General features: G+C 52.4%; 1 protein-coding gene and 1 long non-coding RNA gene across 3 annotated transcripts; both read right to left on the bottom strand.

Annotated features, from left to right (window-relative positions):
* Positions 1–1,665: 1,665 nt before the first annotated feature.
* LOC118012882 lies at positions 1,666–6,690 on the bottom strand. The gene is made up of 2 exons (XR_004679853.1): positions 5,911–6,690; positions 1,666–3,030 (listed from the first exon to the last, which is right to left on the bottom strand). It is a non-coding gene; the product is annotated as an uncharacterized LOC118012882 (long non-coding RNA).
* Positions 6,691–18,899: 12,209 nt separating this feature from the next.
* On the bottom strand, positions 18,900–21,837 carry ACTA1 (actin alpha 1, skeletal muscle). 2 transcript variants are annotated; one of them, XM_035008415.1, is made up of 7 exons: positions 21,736–21,837; positions 20,665–20,805; positions 20,234–20,558; positions 19,963–20,124; positions 19,675–19,866; positions 19,384–19,565; positions 18,900–19,301 (listed from the first exon to the last, which is right to left on the bottom strand). In XM_035008415.1, exons 2-7 carry the CDS (start codon positions 20,791–20,793, stop codon positions 19,158–19,160), a joined length of 1,134 nt encoding a protein of 377 aa, XP_034864306.1. In that variant the 5' UTR covers positions 20,794–20,805; positions 21,736–21,837; the 3' UTR covers positions 18,900–19,157. The 2 variants fall into 2 exon arrangements, with proteins under 2 accessions (XP_034864306.1, XP_034864305.1); XM_035008414.1 differs by having other exon boundaries at positions 21,718–21,824.
* Between the last annotated feature and the right edge of the window lie 1,594 nt (positions 21,838–23,431).

The following is a 23,431-nucleotide window of genomic DNA, read 5'->3' on the forward strand; positions in this document are numbered from 1 at the left end:
ATGACCCAGCGAGGGTCATAAGATGCTGAAGGTGCCAGCATCTAAAGTTGTCAAGGCCCCACCGGCAGAGTAGGGGGAAAAGTTGAGAGAGTTGAGAGAAGGACATGCCCCAGAAGACAAAGACCCAACTGCTTGGACAGCACTGCCTTCCTACCATTGACAGAGCTGGCTCTGGAATGGGGGAGTTTTCCTTTTCCTTATGTGAGGATGTGTCATTTAAGTCTGTCTCCATCTGTATCTCTATAATGGCAGACAACTGGCTGAAAAGTGAAAATGCAAAGTAATGAAATGCCCTCTCTGTCATCCAGACATCAACTGGCGCCCTGTGGTCTCCTAAGATTGAAATAAGATAGGCTTGAACCCTCATTCCATCCTGTGGAAAATCCAACATCCTCCCTCTACACCCCAGGAATGGAGATTCTTGTTTTCATGTTCGTATTTTTCTCTGAGCTAGTACCACTACCGGTAAGAACTCATGTTTAACTTAACATATATGCAAATGTATATATGGAGATAATTATAGATGTATGTATACATGGGTTAATATCCACATCATTATTCCCTAGCTCTGCCTGCTAAGAGGTCCTAGAAACAACAACGAACACCCCAGGAACGATGAGCACACTAGTGGCCCAGATCTTGGTTTCTAAATATCATTGTCCAATAAAAGGCACCAGGACTCCTTGGAGATGTGATGGGTTCTAGGGCAGGGAAAACACAACATGCGCCTGAAGCGTATTGCAGTAGGAGAAAGTAAGGAAGTGCTCCATAAGCAAAAGTATTGTGATGTTAAAGAAAAGAGCACCTAATGGCCAAAGCTGGAATGATTTGACAAGAAACAGATAACATAACATTGGATTAGAACCCAGAGTGTGTATATGTAAGTGATGACTGAATTAGTAAAATAACGGGTGAAGAGAGGTGGCTCCTCCTTATGGAAGATTCTAAACGATGTACGGAGAGACCCCCCCTGCTGCAGGATGTGGGGGGACCTTTAGCCCCCTCCTGTAAGCTCTAAGCCTGGGCTCTAAAAAATATTGTGGGGAAAGTAAAAAATAGTAAGTTAGGGTGGAGAAACCTGGCAGACATCCCCTTAGCCACACGGTGAGGACAAATGTCAGAAGGGGTGGCACACCATCTCATGCAACCTTCTACATAATGTGATGTGCAGGGCACTTGGCCTCTTTAGTATTCTTTCCAAGAACCCATAACCCCAGTCTGATCGTGAGAAAAAGATGAGAGAAACCCAAATTGAGAGGCCTTCTACAAAATACCTGATCAGTACTCCTCAAAACTGTCAAGCTCATGGGAAAAAAAAAAAAAAAAAACCCACAAAAAACAGAAAGGACTTGAGAAACTCTCACAGGCCAGATGAGAGTAAGAACACATGGTAACTAGATGCAGCGTGGTGCCCCGGATGGATCCGGGGACAGAGAGAGGGCATTCGTGGGAAAATGGCTAAAACCCAAATAACTTCTGGAGTTTAGGTGATAGTGACGCACCAAGCCTGGTTCCTTCACGGACATGAAGGATATGAAGATAGGAACAACAGGGGGGCAGGGGGCAGGATATACAGAAAGAAGCTCTATGTACTTCCCCTGCAACCTTTCTGCAAATTGAAATTTCTTCCAAAGTAAGCGTTTAAAAAAAAACCAACAACGCTAATTGAGCTTTGAAATAATATATCCTGAAGGCACCAAACACGCACATCACACTTGCTCAGGAAACGTCTCGAAGTGCAGCACGAGTATTAAGCTCTCCTTCTGACATTATTGTCGTCACGCCGAATCTGTGCGAGGCCTGCATTCTCGAACGCTCACTGCCTTTCCTCTCCGCTCAGGCCCGTCTGGCCTGCACCAGGCCCACCGAGGCTGGTCGCAGACCTGCTTTGACGGCCACCTAAACAATTCCTCAACACAGAAGCAAACGGACCCAGCTCTTTGTGTATGGCCGACTTTACTAAAGATGTGGAGAAATGGAGAGTTCTCCCAAGTCTAAGCTCATCTTGAAAAGCAGTGCCTGGGCCATCTCCACCCTGCAGAACTCCTGCCACTGCCCCCCGTCTTCCCTCCACCCCAGTTCCTGGCCATAGCTCCAGCTGAGGACTCGAACCTGCCCTTTATTTACTGCCCCCGACCCTATGTGAGGGGAGTTTTTCCGCAGCTGGCTTCCCCCCGCCCACAGGGCACAGGCTGGCCTGACACCGGAGTCCCTCCACAGTCAGGGGCCAGCCCTGCACGAACTCGCTGCGGGGCGGGGGCACTGCAGGCCGGGGAGGGCACAGAGCTTCTGCGGGGAGGCGCGTCTCAGGAGCCTGGTGTGTCCCCGAGCTATGACAGTGATCGTAGGCAGGAGTGCAGAGCTTCTGGGCAGCGAGGGACCCTGGAGGTGACGATTCTGCCCCTTGTGTTGCAGATGTGGAAGACGAGGCCCGCGGTGGGAGCACTGTGTCACGGAGGGACTGTCCCAGAGTGAAGTCAGGCGAATCCCAGGCCATCCGGCTGGTAGCACAGCCCAGGCGGAGGTGGGGGCACCCCGAGGCTGTCAGAGCAGAGCGCCCGGTGAGAGTGGCCCGATGGGGTCCTGCTGTGGGGGACCTGGCTGTCTGGGGAGAGTAGCCCCACACCCGTGCATCCTACGGGGGCCAAGGGGTCCGGGCCCAGGGTCCCCATCTCCACATCCCCCCCAGCTCCTCAGACGTGGCTTCTCCTATGGCTTCTCGGGAATTCGCCCCCCGTGACCAACTGCCCGTGTGTATTCCAACCAAGCTTCGGAGCGGTGGCCGTGAGGTTCGGTGAGCCTTCTGAGAATGAGGTGAACGGAATCGTGTCAACTTCTGAAGAAGACAAAACAGAGGAGGGACTGGGAGCTGCTAGTTTGTTCTGTGACTGCTCTTCACTCCTCCGTTCGTGGAGCTGATAAAATCTACCTCTCTAATGTTCTTAAGCTGGAGCCCCTTGGACACGTCAGCTGCTTGCCGTCCTTCTTTATGGGCCACTCATCCTCTGCAGCTCATTAAGCTGAAGAGGCCTGGGAATAAAGTTTGAAACGAAGGTTAATGAAGCTCTTTGTCAAGGAAGGAAGGAGGGAGGGAAGAAAGGAAGGATGGAAGGAAGGAGGGAAGGGAGGGAGGGAGGAAGGAAGGAGGGAAGGGAGGGAGGAAGGAAAACAAAAAGAAAGAAGGACAGGAAGAAAGAAAGGAAAGAAAGAAAGAAAGAGAAAGGAAGAAAGAGGGAGAGAGCGGAGGGAAGGAAGGAAGGAAGGAAGGAAGGAAGGAAGGAAGGAAGGAAGGAAGGAAGGAAGGAAGGAAGGAAGGAAGGGAGGGAGGAAGGGAGGAAAGAAGGAAGGAAGAAAAGTCAAACCAGAGCTGCGTGAGGCCGTGAGGCCGTGAGGTCGGCCTCAGCTCTGAGGCCCTGCCCAGGCGGAGGGCAGCTCCTCTCTGGCTAAACGCCACCAGTGAGAGGGGCGCCTGTCCTCTTCTCTGACTGCCTAAAGACGCCTGTCACTTCCCGTCGCCTGGTGGCAGAGCTGCTCAGCCTCTCTGCGGCTGCCGGACATTGTCAGATCGTGTGGGGCTGGGACCGAAAGCAAACATGCGTGCCTCCCTCCCTCCCAAAGCTGGGCAGCTCAGGGCCCTGTGTGGGGGCCCGGGGGGACTTGGTGCCCTGCCAGGGGCCTCGGCCTGCACCTCCAGGGCAGTGTGGTCCCAATTTCCAAAATTAACTCTGCTGTCGTGACATTAACCGCCCTAGTAAACATGCTCATATGTTACTGGGGAGGGAAGGCCATGAAGCCCCCATCAGCCGCAAACTAGGTTAATTTCTGGAACCGAAACAAGCCGGGCGGGGGGGGGAACAGGGCGGGGGGCAAAGCTGGGCAAAGCAGGTCCATGCACGCTGGGGCCGTTGGGGGCAGCAAGAAAAGGCACTGATAAAAGTACCCAAGGCACTTCTTCAACCCTCCTGGAAGAGGCGGGGGGCCTGCTTTCCCAGCCAGGCTGGAGGACCCCCAGAAGAGCTCAGGTTCGGGGATAAATTCCTTCGGCAGGCTGGGTGGCGCCCTACCCTCTGTGGCTCCCCCACAGCCGCCGGAGTCCCTGGGACCTAATAATACACACAAATCAGAAGACAGGCTGCAGGCCGTGGCCATGCAAGGAGAGGGAGCAAGCTGACGCCTGCCCTAGCCTGTCCCCACTGGCCTCGCCCTCCAGCAGCAGGGTGTCTGGCCCTGGGGCTGGCGGCCCCTGCCCAGTGTGCCAGAAGCACCCTATATTGAGAGGATGAGAGCGCCAGGGGGAATGGCAGGCATGTGGCCCGTGGCAGGCAAGTGGGGTGAGCTGTCAGTGAGCCCGGCCCAGAAAGCCTGTTCTCTCCCCACACCGTCCTTCCTGTCCGCAGGCTCCAGAGCCAGCTCCAGCTCCCAGAGGGTAGCGAGCCCTGCGAAATGGAAAATCCGGCGCATAGAGTGAGCAGAGGCCGCTAGGAAGATGGAATAGTTCAAAACCTGCTTAAGGAAGGCGGTGGGCTTTGTCCTGCACGCTGACTCTGACTGAAGGGATCTAAGAGAGAAATACCCTCTTTATCCACCCTCCGCCCAAAGAGGCCCGTCAGCTCCACGTTTCCAGGGCTGCCCTAGACATCTCCACCAAGCCCACCACCATGCTCCCCCGGCATTCCGTGGCTCGCATTCCGTGGCTCGTGGCTCAAGAGAAGTAACAGGCTAGAGATGCAGGCGTCTTGATGCAGTAACAGCCTGGGACTTTGTGATCAACCCTCAGCCTTGTCTTTCAAACCTGCAGAATGGGAACACTTGTAGCTTTCTTCCTGAGCAGGCTGCTCCTTGGCCACAAAAGAAGATGCCCTGACTCTGGTTCATGAAGGGCAGAGACCCCACCAGCAGACCCTCACCGAGCCAGCCCTGGAGGAAGGAACCATGTGGGCTCTGGGGCCATGTTACTGGGGGGGGGGGTGTCCCAGCCATGCAAGGCCAGGCTGCCTTTCCCCCTGGGGCCACTAAGAATACACAGGAAAGGGAAAAGATCAGATGCCTGTCAGGAAAGGTGCAGGTGCTTGGGGCGGTGGGGGGGGGGGGGGCGCTAGTTTGAGCACATGGGCGAGCCAGGCACCCGAGGCATTGTCCAGGAGAATGGGACCCTCGGCTCAGATAGGTAGGGGACAGGGGAGGGCAGGGCAGGAGAGGACAGCACGGGCACTGAGCCTGGCTGGCCCCTTGAGCTTTCCCAACATGGTCTGGAAGCTCTTGTCTCTCCCCCAGGGCCTCCCAGAGCCACTCTTGGCTTTAAAGTTTGAGTTTAAAGCTGTGCTTACTTGTGCAACGAGAAAGGGGGAAAAAAACCCAGGCCACTTGTCAGTGTCCCTCTGTTTCCTTCTAGGGTCAGGCAGAGTGTATGAAGGAGAGGACAGCTGCCTGTTCTGGGAGGCCCCAGAAAGGGGAGGTCTGTGCCCGTGGCCAGGCACCTGCTCCTGGAGGCATGGCCCTCAGGGCACTCGGGGCTGTGCTGGGGTCTGGCGCTCAGCCTGTGTGGTCCCAGGCCTCAGTGCACAGACAGGTCCTGGCACCCTGGGTCACCAGGATCTTGCTCTGAATGTGAGGATTCTTGCCATGGAGAGACCAGAAATGCTCATGCCTCTTCTCCACCAGGCCCAGGAGCTGGCAGCCTGGGGATACACGGGCTCGAGTGTGTTCTGGCTGTCCACCCCTTGCAAAGCATGGCAAGAAGGATGCATGGCTCCCAGCTCACCCAGTTCCTCCCGGCAAGAGTAAACCCTAATTCTCCTCCTCCAAGTACCTGTAAAGCACCAGGATTGACATGATCAGTATTCCCCCCATGATCTCATGCAAACAAGTTAACTTCAGAAGGCAGGGCTCAAATAGCTCAACAACTCTCACCCTGGAGATTATCCAAACGCAAGATAATCCAGGGAGGCTCAAAGCCACATGGCAGCACACCCCTTGCCCTTGACCCCTGCCAGTGGCCTCAGAAAGGCTGTTGTTCGCACCGCAAATCAAAGAAAAGCAGCCCTCATTCTCTAGAAGGCACTGGGGCGCGGAGCTCTTCTCAAGACTGGGCCCACCGGCCTCCCCCTCGGCACAGCGGACAGTGACACTGGGGATCTCTGGTCACTCTGCTGTCATCCTCCAACCCTGCAAGGCTGGGCACACCACCCCCGTTTCACAGATGAGGGGATGGAGCCTCAGAGAAGCGGAATGACTTGCACAGGGTAACCGGCCGTAGGTCTGACCTCCAGCCCCGGGCTCCGGCGTTTGTCTGTGACCGGCTGCGATCCGCTGCGGCCCGGCGAGGTCGGCAGCCTGGCCGCCGGCCGCTGAGGAGCCCTGTTCCGCCGGGGCTCACAGTCAAGTGCCTTTCGGCACAGCCTCCCAAGCCCCTCCCGCCGCCGCCGCCACGCCCGCGGCCGAAGCCCAGGCGGCCGCTCGGGGCGCCGGACCCGGGATCATCGGTGCGGCGGCCGCCCGGGGCCTGGCGAGCCTTCCCTCCCGGGGCCGCGGCGGCTCCGAGCGCCTGCTTACTAAAAAGGCGAAGCTCTCCTAGCAAGACAGAGGGCTCGCTTCGTAATTCCTATTGCGACTTCTCCAATATTCCCTCGGTCCTCATCCTCGGCCATCAGACCCCCCCCCCCCCCGCCACCCATTGGGAGGCGTACTCAGCGAGCCAGATACGAGCAGGCGCTGATACAAAAATAGAGGCAGGCGGCGGGAGCGGGTACCGTGACTCACCGCGGGGCCGGCGGCGGCGGGCCTCCCCCTCCGCCCCTCCTCCTCTGCCCCGGCCCCCATCCGCTCTCCCAACTCCTCTTCCTCCCCTGCCCAGTCCCTGCCTTGCTCCTCCCGCTCCGTCCTCTCTCCTCCCCCGCCTCCCCTCCCCTTCCCGGCGCCCAGAGCGCAGGTCCTCCGAGCAGACACTGGATAAAGCAGGGCTATTTGAGGCAGGCTCCCCCAAGGCTCACTCACCCTTTAAGATTCCCCAGCCTTCGTGCCTGAGATGGGAGGAAACGCCAATAGAGCACAAACTCATTCTCCTGTGGGCTTCCTGGGTTTTCTGCAGAGAATACTCCAGTTCCAGTGATCCTCCCGGCCAGCCCCAAGGTGGGAATAGACTGAGAGGAAGTGGAAAGGCTGCAGCCCAGGCCGCACCCCATCTCAGGGCCCAGGCCGCACCCCATCCTAGAGGTCCAGGCAGCACCCCATCTCAGAGCCCAGCCCCCCATCTCAGGGCCCAGGCCGCACCCCCATCTCAGGGACCAGGCAGCACCCCATCCTAGAGGCCCAGGCCACGCTCCATCCTAGAGGCCCAGGCCACACCCCCATCTCAGGGCCCAGGCCTGTTGCCCCCTCCCCACCCCCAGCTCCTTCTCCGGCACTGCCAATCTGCCCGGCATCCCACACCCGCCACAGCTCACTAGCTCCCCTGTTTCAGCAAGCATGCTAATGTGAGTCAGAGGCCTGAGAGTTGTCATGCAGTCTTTCCCCCTGCCCCCTGTGATGCCAGGTTCTCTGTCTCTCTCTCTCTCTGCCTAAAATGGTTCAATAGCTTTCTGTCACTCTTAGATTAAAGAAAAAATATATCCTCTGCCATGGAGGGTCTGCTCAAGCCGGGTGTGGCTCCTTCTGCACCCCCCAGCTGCAGCTACCTGTCCTCCGGGCTGGGGGCCCCCACCTTCAACCCTAGCCCTGTCATGGAGGAGCTGTTCCTTCCCACTTCACCTGCTGAGTTCTAGTGACCCTTCGGAGGCACCTCAACCTGCCCTTGCTCATCAAACCCCTCTGTGGCCCTTGACTTCTCCTATGCTGTCAGCATGAGCCAGATTTACAGAGTTACATTGCTTTGTGCTAACATGTCTCCCCTCGCCCTGATACTGTGAGCCCCCTGAGCGCTGAGACCCTGAGCCTTTGGCTCACCCTTTTATCTCCTAGCACAGTGCCCGGTGCATAGTAAATGCTCAGTAATGTTGGTTGAATGAATCAGCAAATTAACTGCTGACTGGTGGGTGTGCCAATAAGCAAGTAATAGTGGAATTACAGGGTTCTGGATCCTTCTGGAAAATGAGGGGACTAGATTTCGGATGTCTTGACTTCTCAGACTTATGAAAAGGATAGCCCTCACGCCTGTATCCTTGGACAACCAGGAAGTCGGGTGGAGGAAAAGGATACTTCCCTGGCTGTGAACCATGACCCTGTATTCTCCCGTGGCCTCGAGCAAATGTTTGCCTCGCAGTGTCCACATTGCCCTTTGGAAAAAATGCAGCCACTCGGCACAGGACTGGGGTGAGGGTGCGGCAAGGGGGCACCCAGGGGGCAGGGAAAGAAGAGAAAAAGCCCACTGTGAGGACAGCGCCCACCCTCATCCTGGTCCAGGCCAGACTGTGTCTTCCCGGTGAAGTCCCTAAATCTCAGAGGTGCCGAGGCCCTGGCTTTCAGATTCCTGGCCTCCAGTGCCAGTGTGGTGCAAGAAGAAATACAGGGCCCCGTCGGGAGGCAGAGCCGGGCAGGCAGGTTCAGCCTCTGTGTCCCTGGCGGTTTGAGCACACGTCCTGCCTGGGCCTGGCCCTACCCCTGCAGCCCTGCCTTCCACCTGCCCGCTCCGCCCTGCACTCTGGAAGTCTGAAACAGAAAGTAGAGGAAAACCCAAGGGGGGGAGGGTGGGAGGGATGGGGTGGCTGGGTGATGGACACTGGGGAGGGTATGTGCTATGGTGAGCGCTGTGAATTGTCTAAGACTGATGAATCACAGACCTGTACCTCTGAAACAAATAATATATTATATGTTAATTAAAAAAAAGCAGAGAAAAACCCAGGTTCCAGAGAACCTTCCAGAGATAGATGTGGAGGATACGAGGCATCCCTTTTAAGCATTTACTGAAGAAGTTCAAGTACAGTCAAGCAATTCCTTCTCGGCGCCTACAGTGGAAGAGATACTGGGCAACTACGTGTTGTGGAATGGACAGGAGGGGAGGGCTGGAGGGAGGGGAGAACTCGGAGCACTCTGGCTTAGGAAGGGCCAGGCGTGAACCGGAGCCTCGGTGGAATTTGCAGGAACCTGGGTGTGGAGACGCTCTTCAGCGGCACTGCGTGTCCCCGTTCTGCTCGCTCACCAGCTTGTCCTTGCTCCTGACGCTGTCAGAGGAATGAGGGGCCAGCAGCCACGGCGGCTCTCCCCGCTCCTGCTAGAGACGGAGCCAGGACCAGAAGGCAGTCTCTGGAACCCTGGAGACTCTTCCCTCACTGCTGTCTGCCCAGCTCCCCCAGGACTGCTCTGGAGCTCAGGGCAGAGGAATGAGAGGAGCAAGTTGTCCTCTTTTCAGCTGCTGCCCCCTGGGGACCATGCAGGACACAGTGGTCCTCTGATGCCCTGCCCAGCCCAAACCCCCAGGCTCCTCCGTCTGTCTCAGGAGCCCAGCCTTTGGCCACCAGGCGGCTTGTGAGTGGCTCTGCCCAAACCCGTCCCCGCTGCTTGGAAATACCATCCAGCCCCCCCTCCCCCCCTTGGACTACCGAGGCCTCCTCTCTTCTGGATTTTTTTTCTCCCATTTTTCACTTGACTATTTTTAATATTAACATAATACATGTTTCTTGAAGAAAAATAAAGTTGGAAGAAATATTGAGGTATAAAAAAGGCAGAAAAAAATCACCCATCCACTCACTTGCAGAAGTTGTAGGGTGACTTATCACTTTGACCCAGTTCCTTTGTCTCTTTTGCCCTTCATTTTTTTTTTTCATGGTTCAACTGATCTCTGTTGACACATGGCACATTAGCATTGGGCTGCCAGGGCTCCAGGCACCTCCCAGCTGGTACCCTGTCAGCCTGGGGAATATTTCAGACCCAGAGCATTTTTAGACCCAGAGGAAAAAAAAAAAGCTTTAAAATAAGGCAGCAGAATTGGGGGCAAAATTCCTGAAGACTACATAGGAGATTTGTGCTGTTCTTCAGAGTGGCTCAAGCCAAGCCTGAGAAGAGATGTGGAATTCTATTTTTAGAGAATATGGCACGCTAAATTCTCAGAACCAACACTCCTGTTGAAAACAACTTTTAAGAAGCCAGATAAAGTATTTTAAAAATCTTACAGGCACTGAAGAGTTGACAAGATACTAAAGCACTACTAGGGCCCAAAACTAAGGGAAGCCAGAAGTGCAGTAATTCTAGGAACAGCTCTTGCCCTGAGAGTGTTTGCTTATCTAGATTTCCTTACACTTGGGGGTTAACAACTTTGTAAAGCTTGGGGCCTTCCTACCTGAAGCTGAAGGCCTAGCCCACAGGGGAAGAGGGAAGGAGTGAACCAGAAGTAAACCCCACCCCACGCTGACACGCAAGCGTCTGAAAGGTCAGTTGCCTGGACCCAGAGCACATGGTGGCGGTGTTGGTGTGGGGGGGAGATGTCCGAGAAACTGTGACCACGGCTGGGTCCTCACAGGTACCTGCGGTCCCGATTTGTATCACCTGGGAGGACCCAGAGACCTCAGGCTGTGAAGTTTATCATCGTTTCAGATTAGTTGTATCCTAGGAGATCCCTGGCACAAGCAAATACAAATCCTTTCTGGAGACAGGCACTTGTATTCTAGGTTTCCAAGTATTCTACAAGTGATTCTTCAAGGACGGTGAACATGACGCTGTCAACAAGGAAACACATGGAAACAAGGTGGTATGAACAAGAACCCAAACAACAGGTAACACAAACTCGAAGACTCCAGTTACTGGGATTGTTAGGTCCACATTGTTAAAAAAAACAAAAACAAAAAACCTTTGGATGCAGGGGCATCTGGGTGGCTCAGTCAGTTAAGCGTCTGCCTTCGGCTCAGGTCATGATCTCAGGGTCCTGGGATTGAGTCCTGCATCAGGCTCCCTGCTCAGCGGGGAGCCTGCTTCTCCCTCTCTCTCTGCCCCTCCCCCACTTCTCCCTCTCTCTCTGCCCCTCCCCCCTGCTTGTTCTCCCTCTCTCATTCTCTCTCAAAAAAATAAATAAAATCTTAAAAAAAAAAACCCACCTTTGGATGCTTTATTTAGGAAGTAAGAGAAAAGCTAACAAATATCCATTGGGAACAGAAAGTATAAAAACATGACCTCGTTGATTTGGAAAAAAACAAAATGGAATATCTAAAAATTTCTATAAGGGAAAAAATTAATAACAGAAACTTAAAAGTCCACAAAAGAGCTTAATGATAGATTAAGTAAAGGAAGAATTAGTAGATTGGATGATCAATTAGAGGAATTGCCCACAATGCAATTCTTAAAATGAAAAGTAATGAAAAATTTTTAATGTAGAGCATATCTGATATTCTGGGGCATCTGACTGGCTCAGTCAGTAGAGCATGCGACTCTTTTTTTTTTTTTCTTAAGATGCATTTATTTATTTCAGAGAGAGAGAGAATGAGCACAGAGAAGAGGGGCAGAGAGAGTCTCAAGCAGACTTCACACTGCATGGAGCCTGACACAGGACTTGATCTCATGACCCTGAGATCTCAATCCTGACATCACAACCCTGAGATCACCACCTGAACCAAAATCAAGAGTCAGTCACTTAACCAACTGCACACCCAGGTGCCCTAGCGTGTGACTCTTGATCTCAGGGTCATGAGTTTGAGCCCCATGTTGGGCATAGAGATTACTTTAAAAAAAAAAAAGTTCTGATATTCTATTTTTGCTTGCAATTTTTTCTTTTGATTAAAATGTGCATTGAATGAAATACACAGAGCTTAATTGTATGCTCACTGAACTTGATCTGTTTGACATAATTTATATTTATCTAAATATAGACCATTTCTATCACCCCAAAAATTTCCCAAATGCCACTTCTCAATCTCTACCCCATTCCCCAGAGACAACCACTGTTCTGTTGGTTTTTTTTTTTTTAAGAAAAAAATTTTTTTTAGATTTTATTTATTTATCCGAGAGAGAGAGAGAAAGATCACAAGCAGGGGGGCGGGGTAGAGGAAGAAGCAGACTCCCCAGTGAGCAGGGAGCCCAACCTGGGAGTTGATCCCAGGACCCCAGGATCATGACCTAAGCCAAAGGCAGACGCTCAACCCACTGAGCCACCCAGGTGCCCTGTTCTGTTTTTTTCTATATCATCGACTAGTTTTGCTTGTTCTCAAATAACATATAAATGGAATATTACATATATAGGCTTCTGTGTACATTTTCTTTCACTCAGCATGTTTTTGAGATCCATTCATGTTGTGTGTATCTGTAGTTTGCTCCTTTCTATTGCTGAATAGTATTCCATTATATGACTATATGCAACTTACCTATTTTCCTACTGGTGGATACCTGAGCTGTTTCCAGTTTTTTCTGTTTTTTGTTTTGTTTTAAGTAGGCTCCATGCTGGTCAAGGAGCCCAACATGGGGCTAGAACTCATGACCTTGAGATCAAGACTTGAGCTGAGGTCAAGAGTCAGAGGCCTAACCAGCTGAGCCACCCAGGCACCTTGCTGTTTCCAGTTTTTACTATTATGAATAAAGCTGCTATTAGCATACTTGTACAAGTCCTTTCGTGAATATATGTTTTTAATCTTTGTGGGTAAATTCCTAGCAATAGAATTATCAGTTATTAGAGCAGATGTATGTTTAGTTTTATAAAAAACTTCCAAATGTTTTCCAAAGTGATGGTGCCATTTTGTATTCCCACTCAGAGTATGAAAATTCCAGTTGCTCCATATGCTTGTCAACATCTGGTGTTGTCAGTCTTTTTAATTTTAGCTGTAATAGTAGGTATATAGTAGCATATGATCATTCTTTAATTTTGTCTCTCTCTAATGACGAAAAATATTGAGCACTTTTTCGTGTGCTTATCTTTTCTTAAAATTGGGGTAAAATATACATAACATAAAATTTGTTATTCTAACCATCTGTTCTGCGGCATTAAGCTCATTCACTTTATCATGCAACCATCACCACCATCCATCTCCAGAACTCTTTCATCTTCCCCAACGGAAACTCTGTGCCCATTAAACAACTAACTCCTCTTTCCCTCCTCCTCCCAGCCTCTGGCAACCACCCTTTTACTTTCTTCCTCTATGAATTTGACTACACTAGGTATATCATATAAGTGGAATCATATATTATTTGCCTTTGCGGGACTGTTTTATTTCACTTAGTGTAATGTCCTCAAAGTTCACCCATGTTGTAGTGTGTGTCAGAATTTCCTTCCCTTTTAAGGTTGAATAATATCCCATTGTTCACATATACCATATTTTGTTTATCCTATCATCCGTCAGTGGACACTTGGGCTGCTTCCATTTTTTGATTATTGGAATCATGCTGCTATGAACACGGTTGTGCAAATACCTCTTTGAGTCCCTGCTTGTATTTCTTTTCGTATGTGCTCAGAAGTAGAATTGCTGGATCATATCTTCTATCTTTAATTTTTTTTAGGAATTTCCATAATATTGTCCCCAAAGGCTACACCATTTTACATTACTACCAGCAATGTACAAGAGTTCCAATGTCTCCACATTCTCACCAACACTTGTTATTCTATTCTCTTTGTTTGTTTGTTTGTTTTTGACAATAGCCATCCTAACAAGTATGATCATGTGCTTATCTTATTGGCCATTTGCATATCTTCTTTTGTGAAGTGTCTGTTCCAAATATTTTGCCCATTTTTCTGCATTTTTATCTGTTTGTTATTGAATTGCAGGGATTCTTTAGATAGCCTGGATACCAAACCTTTGTCAGGTATGTTTTGCAAATATTTTCTCCCAGTACTAGACTTGATTATTCATTTTTTTTAATGATGTCCTTTGATGAGCAAGTATTTTAATTTTGGTGAAGCCAAATTTGTCAATTCTTCAGAATGAAAAGAAAGAAAACATGGGATTGGAGCCAGTATTTGAAGAAATAATGGCTGATAATTTCTGAAACCTGTTGAAAAGACACCAATCCACATATTTGAAAAGCTCATGAATTCCAAAGAAGATAAGTAAAAAAGAAGCCCGCAATTAGATACATCAGATACATCGCAGAGAAACTGCAGAATATCAAAGGCAAAGAGAAACCTTAAAAAAAAAAAAAAAGCTGAGAGGTGGGAGAGAGAAATACAGATTGTCTCAAAGAAATACCAGACTGGGGTGCCTGGGTGGCTCAGATGGTTAAGCATCTGCCTTCAGCTCAGGTCATGATCCCAGGGTCCTGGGATGGAGTCCCACATCGGGTTCCCTGCTCAGCAGGGAGTCTGCTTCTCCCTCTGCCTCTCTCTCTGTGTCTCTCATGAATAAATAAAAAAATTAAAAAAAAAATACCAGGCTGACTGTTGACATCTCAACGGCAACAACAGCACTCAGGAAATAGAGAAATGTCATTTTCAATATGGTGAAAGGAATAACTGTCAACCAGGAATTCTGGTTCAGGAAAAAATTCTCTCAAGAATGAAGGAGAAATAGACATACATAGACAAACAAAAACTGAGAGATATGCAACCAACAGATTCTCATAAAAAAATTCTAAAGACTGTGCTCAAGCAGAAACAAAAAATGATCCCACTTGGATCCATAGAAAGCAAGAAATGGGCAAAGAAAATTGTTAATATACAAGTAAATCTAAACTGTATAAAACAATTATAATATCTTGAGGAGGTTAAAGCCATGGCTGATGTATAACAAATGATAATATCTGGGGGTTTAAAAAGATAGAATGGGGGCACGTGGGTGGCTCACTCACCTGTGTGTCCAACTCTTTTTTTTTTTTAAAGATTTTATTTATTTATTTGAGACAGAGAGAATGAGAGACAGAGAGCACAAGAGGGAGGAGGGTCAGAGGGAGAAGCAGACTCCCTGCCGAGCAGGGAGCCCGATGCGGAACTCGATCCCGGGACTCCAGGATCATGACCTGAGCCGAAGGCAGTCGCTTAACCAACTGAGCCACCCAGGCGCCCTGTGTGTCCAACTCTTGATTTTGGCTGAGGTCATGGTCTCAGGGTCGTGAGATTGAGCCCCATGGCAGGCTCCCCACTGGTTAAATCATCGATTCAATCCAAATACGTCAGTGATTACATCAAATATACATGGACCAAGTGTTTCGATTAAAAGACAAAATTATCCTGCTGGAAAATATCCTGCATATTTAATCATATGCTGCTTACAAGAAATACATATAAAGTCTAAGGACATACCAAGGTTGAAAATAAAAGAATAGAGTCAAGAGTTCCAGGTTCAAGTCTTTGCTCTACCACTTTTCCTAATTTATAAACTTGGGCAAGTCATTCAATCTTGAAGTCTCAGTTTTATCATTTATAAAAGTGGCATAATAGTCTCTGTCCTAGCTACCTTGTAAGTTAAAATCAGTTCATGAATGTGAGAGTGCTTCATATAGCATAGACAAAATATTAACGTAAGAGATGCATGACTTATTAAAATGAACTGCTAATGTTAATACAAATGAGTTGTTATAGGGCTTCTTAGGTACTATAGTGGGCCAATTTGCTGCCCCTATTTGAGGCTGAATTGTGCAAACCTCCCCCATTCATATGTTGAACTCCTGACACCCAGTACCTCTGAATGTGACTGTATTCAGAGGCGGTGTCTATAACGAGGTAATTAAATTGAAATGAAGTCATTAGGGTGGGCACTAAATCCAGCAAGACTGATGTTCTATAAGGAGGAAATTTGGACCCAGACATGGAAAGATGGAAGACAAAGTGAGGACACAGGGAGAAGATAGCCATCTATAAGCCAAGGAGAGAGGCCTCAGAAGACACCAATCCCACCACCACCTTGGTCTTGGCCTTGTAGCCTCCAGAACTGTGAAAAAGTTAGCTCCTGTTGTTTTAAACCACCTGCTTTGTGGTAATTTGTTACAGCAACCACAGGATCCTCATACAGGTGCCATGAAGGAAAGAAGTGAAGATGTGGTAGCATAAGGATCCAAGGGTGTTATGGCTGCCCCTTGGCCCATGATACAAAGAATCTGCCATTCCTGAGACCAGCTCTAGTCACCAGCAACTCTGCACAGTGATGAGGTTTAGAACTATGACATATCAATGGTGCTGAAATGGATGCCTTCCAAATAACAGTACAGGACAGAAAGGAAATGGAAGTGACAGAAATGAGACAAAGAGGAGAAGGAGGCAGTCAGGTAGGTAAGCTGATGCCCACATGGCAGTGCCGTTCTGTGGCATGAGCCCATTTCCACCTCCAGTCCTCGGGGCTGAGGCACTACCCGGTAAGAGGCGGTGCTACTCTGTGTCCCCAGCACCAGAGGCAGGGCAGACCCTCTTGAGCACAATGAGGGATGTGTTTCCCCATAAGAACCAATATTTGGAGCCCATGGAGCCTTCTCAGAAAACAACGGGAGGGAGCCAGCCTCATAGTGGCAAGTGGCTGAACAGGCTACAAAACAGCCACTGTGTCCACAGCATCGAATGGTTCACAGTGCAGAGTGGGCCCCGCCTCTAGGAGCTCCGATAGGCTTTGTGGTAATCAGAGTCAAGGCATAAGTGCCCGGTGATATTGGGGATCATGGCACCAAGCTCTCAGCCCTCTCTGTACCCCTTGCACATGGTACGTGGGCAACAAAATATTTCACTAACCTTTTGTGGGTTCTACCACATCTGGGGTAATAGGTCAGGGGACAGATGCAGCTGGGAGGCACCCTGATACTCGATGGTCCAATTTGAACTTCCAAAGGTTTAAATGATGGAGCCTAGGGTGTACTGTGGTATGGGGTCCTTTCCTTTCTCCCACTCAACCTTAATCCTTTTTAATCCTGACACATTCTCTCTTCTCATGTTCTTCTCTATTCCTTCTTTCCTCAACTGAACACTAGTCATATAGATTTAGTGAAAACAAATTGGTGGCGACTTCATAAGCTTTTGTGAGAAGGAAATAAGATCCCTGATAAGTCCCACTGCCACGTCTAAGGAAACACACCATAAGCAATGGGGGGCGGGGGGGGAGGTTTGTTGTTTTCAATTCTATCACTGCTCCAAAAACTGATTCTCTGAGATGGCTGTTCAGTTGGGGAATCGGATGTAACATTATTCGCTCCACTGCCACCACACAGGGACTTCTTGATTCCTCTTACTACAAACACTCTTAGAGCTGCTGGACTCAGTTTTTCTCCTCTCACCCAGCACAAACATTTGTATATGCTCTAGATATACATTTTCAAACAATTCATTCTTTACCACACCCACCATCCTATTTCAGGACAAATATAGGTAATACAATTTACCAAATACCTATAATCATGACCTAATAGGAAAGCAGGAAAGCTAACAGAACACTAATAAAAGGTGTGATGTTTTGTTGTTGTTGTTGTTGTTGTTGTTTTTAGAGACGTGTTGGTAAGGAAAGTAATTTTTAGATTTGGCACATTCCCAGTGAAACCACACAATTAATAATATTTGCACATTTTTTCAGTAGACGAGCAGTATCAAAGGTAGTGCACAAGGAAAGGCTACCAGATTATACTGAAAACTTCTGTGAGTTCTAAATGACCATGAGTCATGTAATGATTATGATCACAGGAGAAATGGGTCATTATCTCCTTACCTACCTTACTGAAATACTTAAGTGATTTTGGGTTTTGGTTAGAAAACTCTTAACATGACAATTAGTTAACTCATGTAACTCTGACATTTTTCCAAGCTGCTGGCTACATGAATTATTCAGTCTGTGTGTACGTGGGTGTGATTTGCTTAGATATGCCTATGTATACTTGTCATTATCAATAAAACCTAGATTCCTCCAAGAGACTAGAACTTGGGCCATTTTTAACATTTATCCACCTTTCATGGGGCAATAATACATGGCATCATAGACTTGTTTTATTAAAATTTTAAATTCTACTGAATTACTGATTTTCTTGATATCTGGGTTTGGCAGTATTCCCACATTAGAGGCCTCAAGGATTTCAGAAACTTTTCAATAGTCCATAAAAGGAGACAATGAATAAACATATGGCTATGTGGCATATAACGTTGCATATTGTTGATTCTACTTACAAACTTATTACCTTCTTTGAGTCAATCTATTTTATTCAGGTACCACTGTCCTTGGTCATCTTGACTAGAAAACATTAAGCTAGCTTTTAAACAAGTAGGTACTGCGCTCTCCCATAGAAATTCCACCTCTGTTAGTATATTTTGTGCCTTTAGAATATGGCCAGTGGTGGAAAGGAGGGGGTGGTGTTCCTCCTCCCTTGGCTACCCCTTTTCTTCCAGTGCCAGTCTCAGCTCCACTCCCTGCAGACACCTCCTTGCTGGGCTGCCCTTGGTGTCTGTGCATGCCCAGCATATGCTGTCCTTTCTGGGCCGCTCATCTGGCCCTTCCTCACCCTCTTCCCACCTCTGGGCGCGGCCCCTCCCCAGCCCCACACCGGAAGAGGCACATTTTTATACCACCATCACCTTGGCATGAAGCAAAGGACTTCCCGGTCTGGAAGAGAAGTGACTGTCTTCACTTACAAATGAAAACTGGTTCATTAAATGCAGAACACAGCCCTTTCAGTTAGATCTCGAGATTCAGGAGGGAATACGGATTTCCTTAAGGGAATGCCCGACCGGCCGTAGGGGGAGCGGCTCTCGGGCGCCAGCACCGCGGACAGCGCCCGATGCCTGCATCGGTGGCCGGCCGGAGCCACCCGCCCGCGGCCCCCCTCGAGCCTGGGGCTCAGTGCAGCGCCCTGGAGAGGGAGAGCTTCCTCAGCACACACCGGGGGGCCAGGTCGGGCCCTCGACGGGCCTGCCAGTGTTTGGAAATGGATCTGATGGGGGGGGCGGGGACCGTGAGCATGGGAAGACTTAACTAATGGTGTGGCTCGGAGCTCACTCATTCCGAGTGTTGTGAAAAGTGACACAAGAAGATGGGGCCCCTCTTCCTCCCCTGTGCCCTCCCCCCCCCCCCCCGCAGGTAAACACAACAAACAACTTTACGCAACAGACAGAATGGCTGAGTTTAATGCTTCAAGTTTTCCATTTCCTTCCACAGGGCTTTGTTTTAAAAATAACAAAATGAGGTAAATAAGTTAATGTATGTACACTTTATAAACATTGTGTCGCGTTGCGGCTGCAGCAACTCAAGTTGTTAGAGACGAAGTTGCTGCGCGGTGGCTCGAGGTCAGCCACCTGCAACCTGAGCCGATTTGTCGTCCTGAGGAGAATTCGAGCGCTGTTGGTGGAATGGGGTCTAGAAGCATTTGCGGTGGACGATGGAGGGGCCGGCCTCGTCGTACTCCTGCTTGGTGATCCACATCTGCTGGAAGGTGGACAGCGAGGCCAGGATGGAGCCGCCGATCCACACCGAGTACTTGCGCTCAGGTGGGGCGATGATCTGAAAGACAGTGGCGCGTCAGGAGGGTGAAGGCCGCAGCCCTGAGCCCACGCGGGGGCAGGGGGCGCGGGCCGCCGCCCACCTTAATCTTCATGGTGCTGGGGGCCAGCGCCGTGATCTCCTTCTGCATGCGGTCGGCGATACCCGGGTACATGGTGGTGCCCCCCGACATGACGTTGTTGGCGTACAGGTCCTTCCTGATGTCGATGTCGCACTTCATGATGCTGTTGTAGGTGGTCTCATGGATGCCCGCCGACTCCATGCCTGGGGGCCGCAGGGAGGAGCGTGAGCCGGCGGGGGGCGACCCGGGGGCCGGGCGGGGCTGGGCGGCGCGGCCCCAGGGCTGCTGGCGAGGCCCGCGAGCGGGACTCACCGATGAAGGAGGGCTGGAAGAGCGTCTCCGGGCAGCGGAAGCGCTCGTTACCGATGGTGATGACCTGTCCATCGGGCAGCTCGTAGCTCTTCTCCAGGGAGGAGGAGGACGCGGCCGTCGCCATCTCGTTCTCGAAGTCCAGGGCCACGTAGCACAGCTTCTCTTTGATGTCGCGCACGATCTCGCGCTCAGCTGTGGGGGGCGGGGGGCAGGAGAGGAGCCCTCAGCGCAGGGCCCCGGGGCCCGCGCGCCACCCAGCCCGCCCCGGGTGCCCGGAGCGCCGCGCACCTGTGGTCACGAAGGAGTAGCCACGCTCAGTGAGGATCTTCATCAGGTAGTCGGTGAGGTCGCGGCCGGCCAGGTCCAGGCGCATGATGGCGTGCGGCAGGGCGTAGCCCTCATAGATGGGCACGTTGTGGGTGACGCCGTCGCCAGAGTCGAGCACGATGCCTGCGCGCGGGGCGGGGCGGGGGACAGGGCGGCGAGTGAGCTGGCGCCCCCCGGCCGGCGCGGGCCGCGGGCGGGAGCGGGGGGTGGGGCGGCGGGCGCGCGCACTCACCGGTGGTACGGCCGGAGGCGTAGAGGGACAGCACGGCCTGGATGGCCACGTACATGGCGGGCACGTTGAAGGTCTCAAACATGATCTGGGTCATCTTCTCGCGGTTGGCTTTGGGGTTGAGGGGGGCCTCGGTGAGCAGGGTGGGGTGCTCCTCGGGGGCCACGCGGAGCTCGTTGTAGAAAGTGTGGTGCCAGATCTTCTCCATGTCGTCCCAGTTGGTGATGATGCCGTGCTCGATGGGGTACTTCAGGGTCAGGATACCTCTCTTGCTCTGAGCCTCGTCGCCCACGTAGGAGTCTTTCTGACCCATGCCCACCATGACGCCCTGCGGAGCGGAGACACCACGCGCACGTTACCGCGGCTCACAGTGGCCCGGGGCCCGGCTCCACGGGGATCCCGACCCGGTTTGGTCCGCCGGGCGGCAGCCTGACCTGGTGGCGAGGGCGGCCCACGATGGAAGGGAACACGGCCCTAGGGGCGTCGTCGCCCGCGAAGCCGGCTTTCACCAGGCCGGAGCCATTGTCGCACACGAGGGCGGTAGTCTCGTCTTCGTCACACATGGTGTCTGGTTTCTGCAAAGGACAGCAAGGCCGTGGAGACACACGGCGCGTCAGCACAGCGGCCGCGCTGGCCCGAGAGCCCTCCCTTCCCGGGGACCGACGGACGCCCCCAGCCGGGAACGGCGCGCAGCCGGCCAGGGGAGCCGCCGAAGGGACCCGTCCCGAGCTTCGCTCCCCAGGCTCAGGGCTGCGCTGCCCTGAGAGGGAGAGGGAGAGGGGCACGGGGTCGTCGTTGCGTCGTCGCGACCACACGGAGGATTTCTCCACCCCGGGAACCCCGGCCCAGGGTCCGCCGAGACTTCTCTGCCTTCCTGCAGCCTACCCGCGGCAAGAGCCAGGCGCGGGCGCCCACCCTCTCCGCGCCTCCGCGGCCTCGCCTAGGAGGTTAGGGCCGGCGATACCTGCTCGCTGCGCACGCGTGCGGGTGCGGGTGCGGGGGCAAAGACACGGCCGTGGGAGGGGCCTTGGTGCTCCAGCCCGGAAGGAATGGCCCATTCCGGACCCTCTTGACATTCCAGGCTCAGAACAGAGGCACCTTTTCGCCTGCTGGCCAACCCAGAGAATAGTGGCTCCTGATGATCTTCGGGGGAGGTTCGTTGGGGAGGTATTGCCCTTGGGACGACTAAAGCAAAACCTTTAATCTACCTGGCACACGCTAAGCCGCCAGGTAGCGGAGCCCAAAGGGGCTGGGGATAAATTGGGAGACGTTTCCAAAAACTGATTGTGTCGTGTCTCCTCTATAAAGCGCGTGTGGCTCTGAGGACCAAGACGCAGGGGGGCAGAAAGTAGGCCTTGGGGCTGATCAAACGAGTCGGTTGGGTTCTACCCCGGAGTTCTCCAGGCACCCCTCGGTGGTGCCCTGTCACCTTGTCCCGCTGTCCTACTGTTCTCCTGTCCCCGTCCCCTCCCCCACTCCCGCCCTACCTGGGCGGGTGGCTACACCTGTTGCTCTCCGGCTCGGGCCCCGGTCGCCGCGGGAGGGAAGCGAGGCTTCTCTCGGCTGTGTCCGCTGCGGTGGCCGCTGGTCCTCGCGCTCAGGTTTTATATAGCCCGCGGGCGCCGCCCCCCCGCGCCGCCCCGCAGGAATGTCGCTCCCCTTTTCGAGCCATATTTGGGTGTTGGGCACTAGAGCCCCCTCCCCCAGCCGGCCCGCGGCCTGGGCCCCAGCCCGGGTCCCCTGCGCTGACCAAAGAAGGAGCGGCCTGGCCCGAGCCCAGGTAACGCGGGCCGGGCCGTATATGGAGCGTGTCCCCGGACTGTCGGCCCCTCCCGACCCGGCCCAGTTGCCCGCCCGAGGGGATGGGGTGGGGCGAGAGTCACCGCGCGCGCCAGTAGGTGCGTGTGTGCGCCTGCGCTCCCGGAGCTGCACCTGTCCGCAAGGCCTCCGCACCCTGTCCGCTCTGCTCGCACTGGGCGCTCCGGAGGGTGCCTCCCACATTTCAACCCTTCTTTGGCTTTACTCAGACCCCCGAAACCCCACGCGCGGCTACAGGGAGGAGGGAGCCGTGTTCCTGCGGTGGGACAGAGAGGACGGGCGTAGCAGTCACACCGGGTGTCCCAGGAAGGGAAGGAAGGAGACCCCGCGCCCCCCCCGCCAGTAAACTTCATTTCTCCCTCTCCACCCCTGAGCTCCCCAATTCAGAGGGCTGACCCAAGTCGGCCCCCGCCCCCACCGCGGAGAGGGCAGCCGGCGGCGGGAGGGCGCGCAGCTGTCGCGGGCCAGACAACTGGCGGCGGGAGGAGAGGACGGAGAGGCGGGGAGGAGGAGGAGGAGGAGGGCTCCCGGGGACAGGCCGGGTCGGCGGCTCTGACAGCGGCAGGCACAAAGCCAGGGCACCCGGAGCCGTTCGCCTCAGTGACGCGCAGCGCACCCGGGCGTTCACGAAGGGCGTGAATTTGGGGGGGTGTTCTCTTTCTCCCGGACTGACCTGCCCCAGGTTGGGTGGGCCGAGCTGAGCTCCCAATTCCCCACCTCCTCGGTGGGGCTGAGAGTGTCCCTGTCCTGGGACTGAAAGGCCAGGGTCACAACCCACGACCTGGTGGTGGAATGGGTGAAGCACCCTTACTAAATGAAACCTTGCTCGACCTTTCTCCCAGTAAAGAGGACAAGGACATTGCACTCTAGGATGGGTAGCAATTTTTCCTTCTGCAAAGGCTGAACAAACTCATCTTTATATTTAGAGGATGATGCCTTGCCAAGGCCAGGCCGCTTCCCAGTCCATCTTGAAGTCACCATCTAGGAGAGGCTGCTGAAGCGGTTCTATTTATATCACTGATATATGGGGATATGCCTTTCAAATTTTCTAGAAGGATTTGGATGGGTCTACTTATGGTAAGGTGGAGTGAGGGTCAAAGGAGGTTATCCAGTTGGTGCCGGTCTCACATTTTCTCTTTTTTTGGCAGGGGGTGGGGGAGCGAGCGCAGTCCTAACCCTGATGTAGAAGGCACAGGGAGACACAATTTTCTGTGATGAACTCAGTGACATGCTTTGAGGGGGTACATCAGTGACGTGGACAAGCGAGAATGGAATCATTCATTTTTCTGATGTGCTTAAGTGTTCCCAAAATAGTTGTGATTCACATTTGGTAGTGGAACTCGGCAACTGGGACAGGTGTGGATTCTCTGGAGGAGGGACAGA

This window comes from Mirounga leonina, unplaced genomic scaffold (assembly GCF_011800145.1).
Source record: "Mirounga leonina isolate KUSES-001 unplaced genomic scaffold, KU_Mleo_1.0 Mir_152, whole genome shotgun sequence".
Classification (NCBI taxonomy): Eukaryota; Metazoa; Chordata; class Mammalia; order Carnivora; family Phocidae; genus Mirounga; species Mirounga leonina.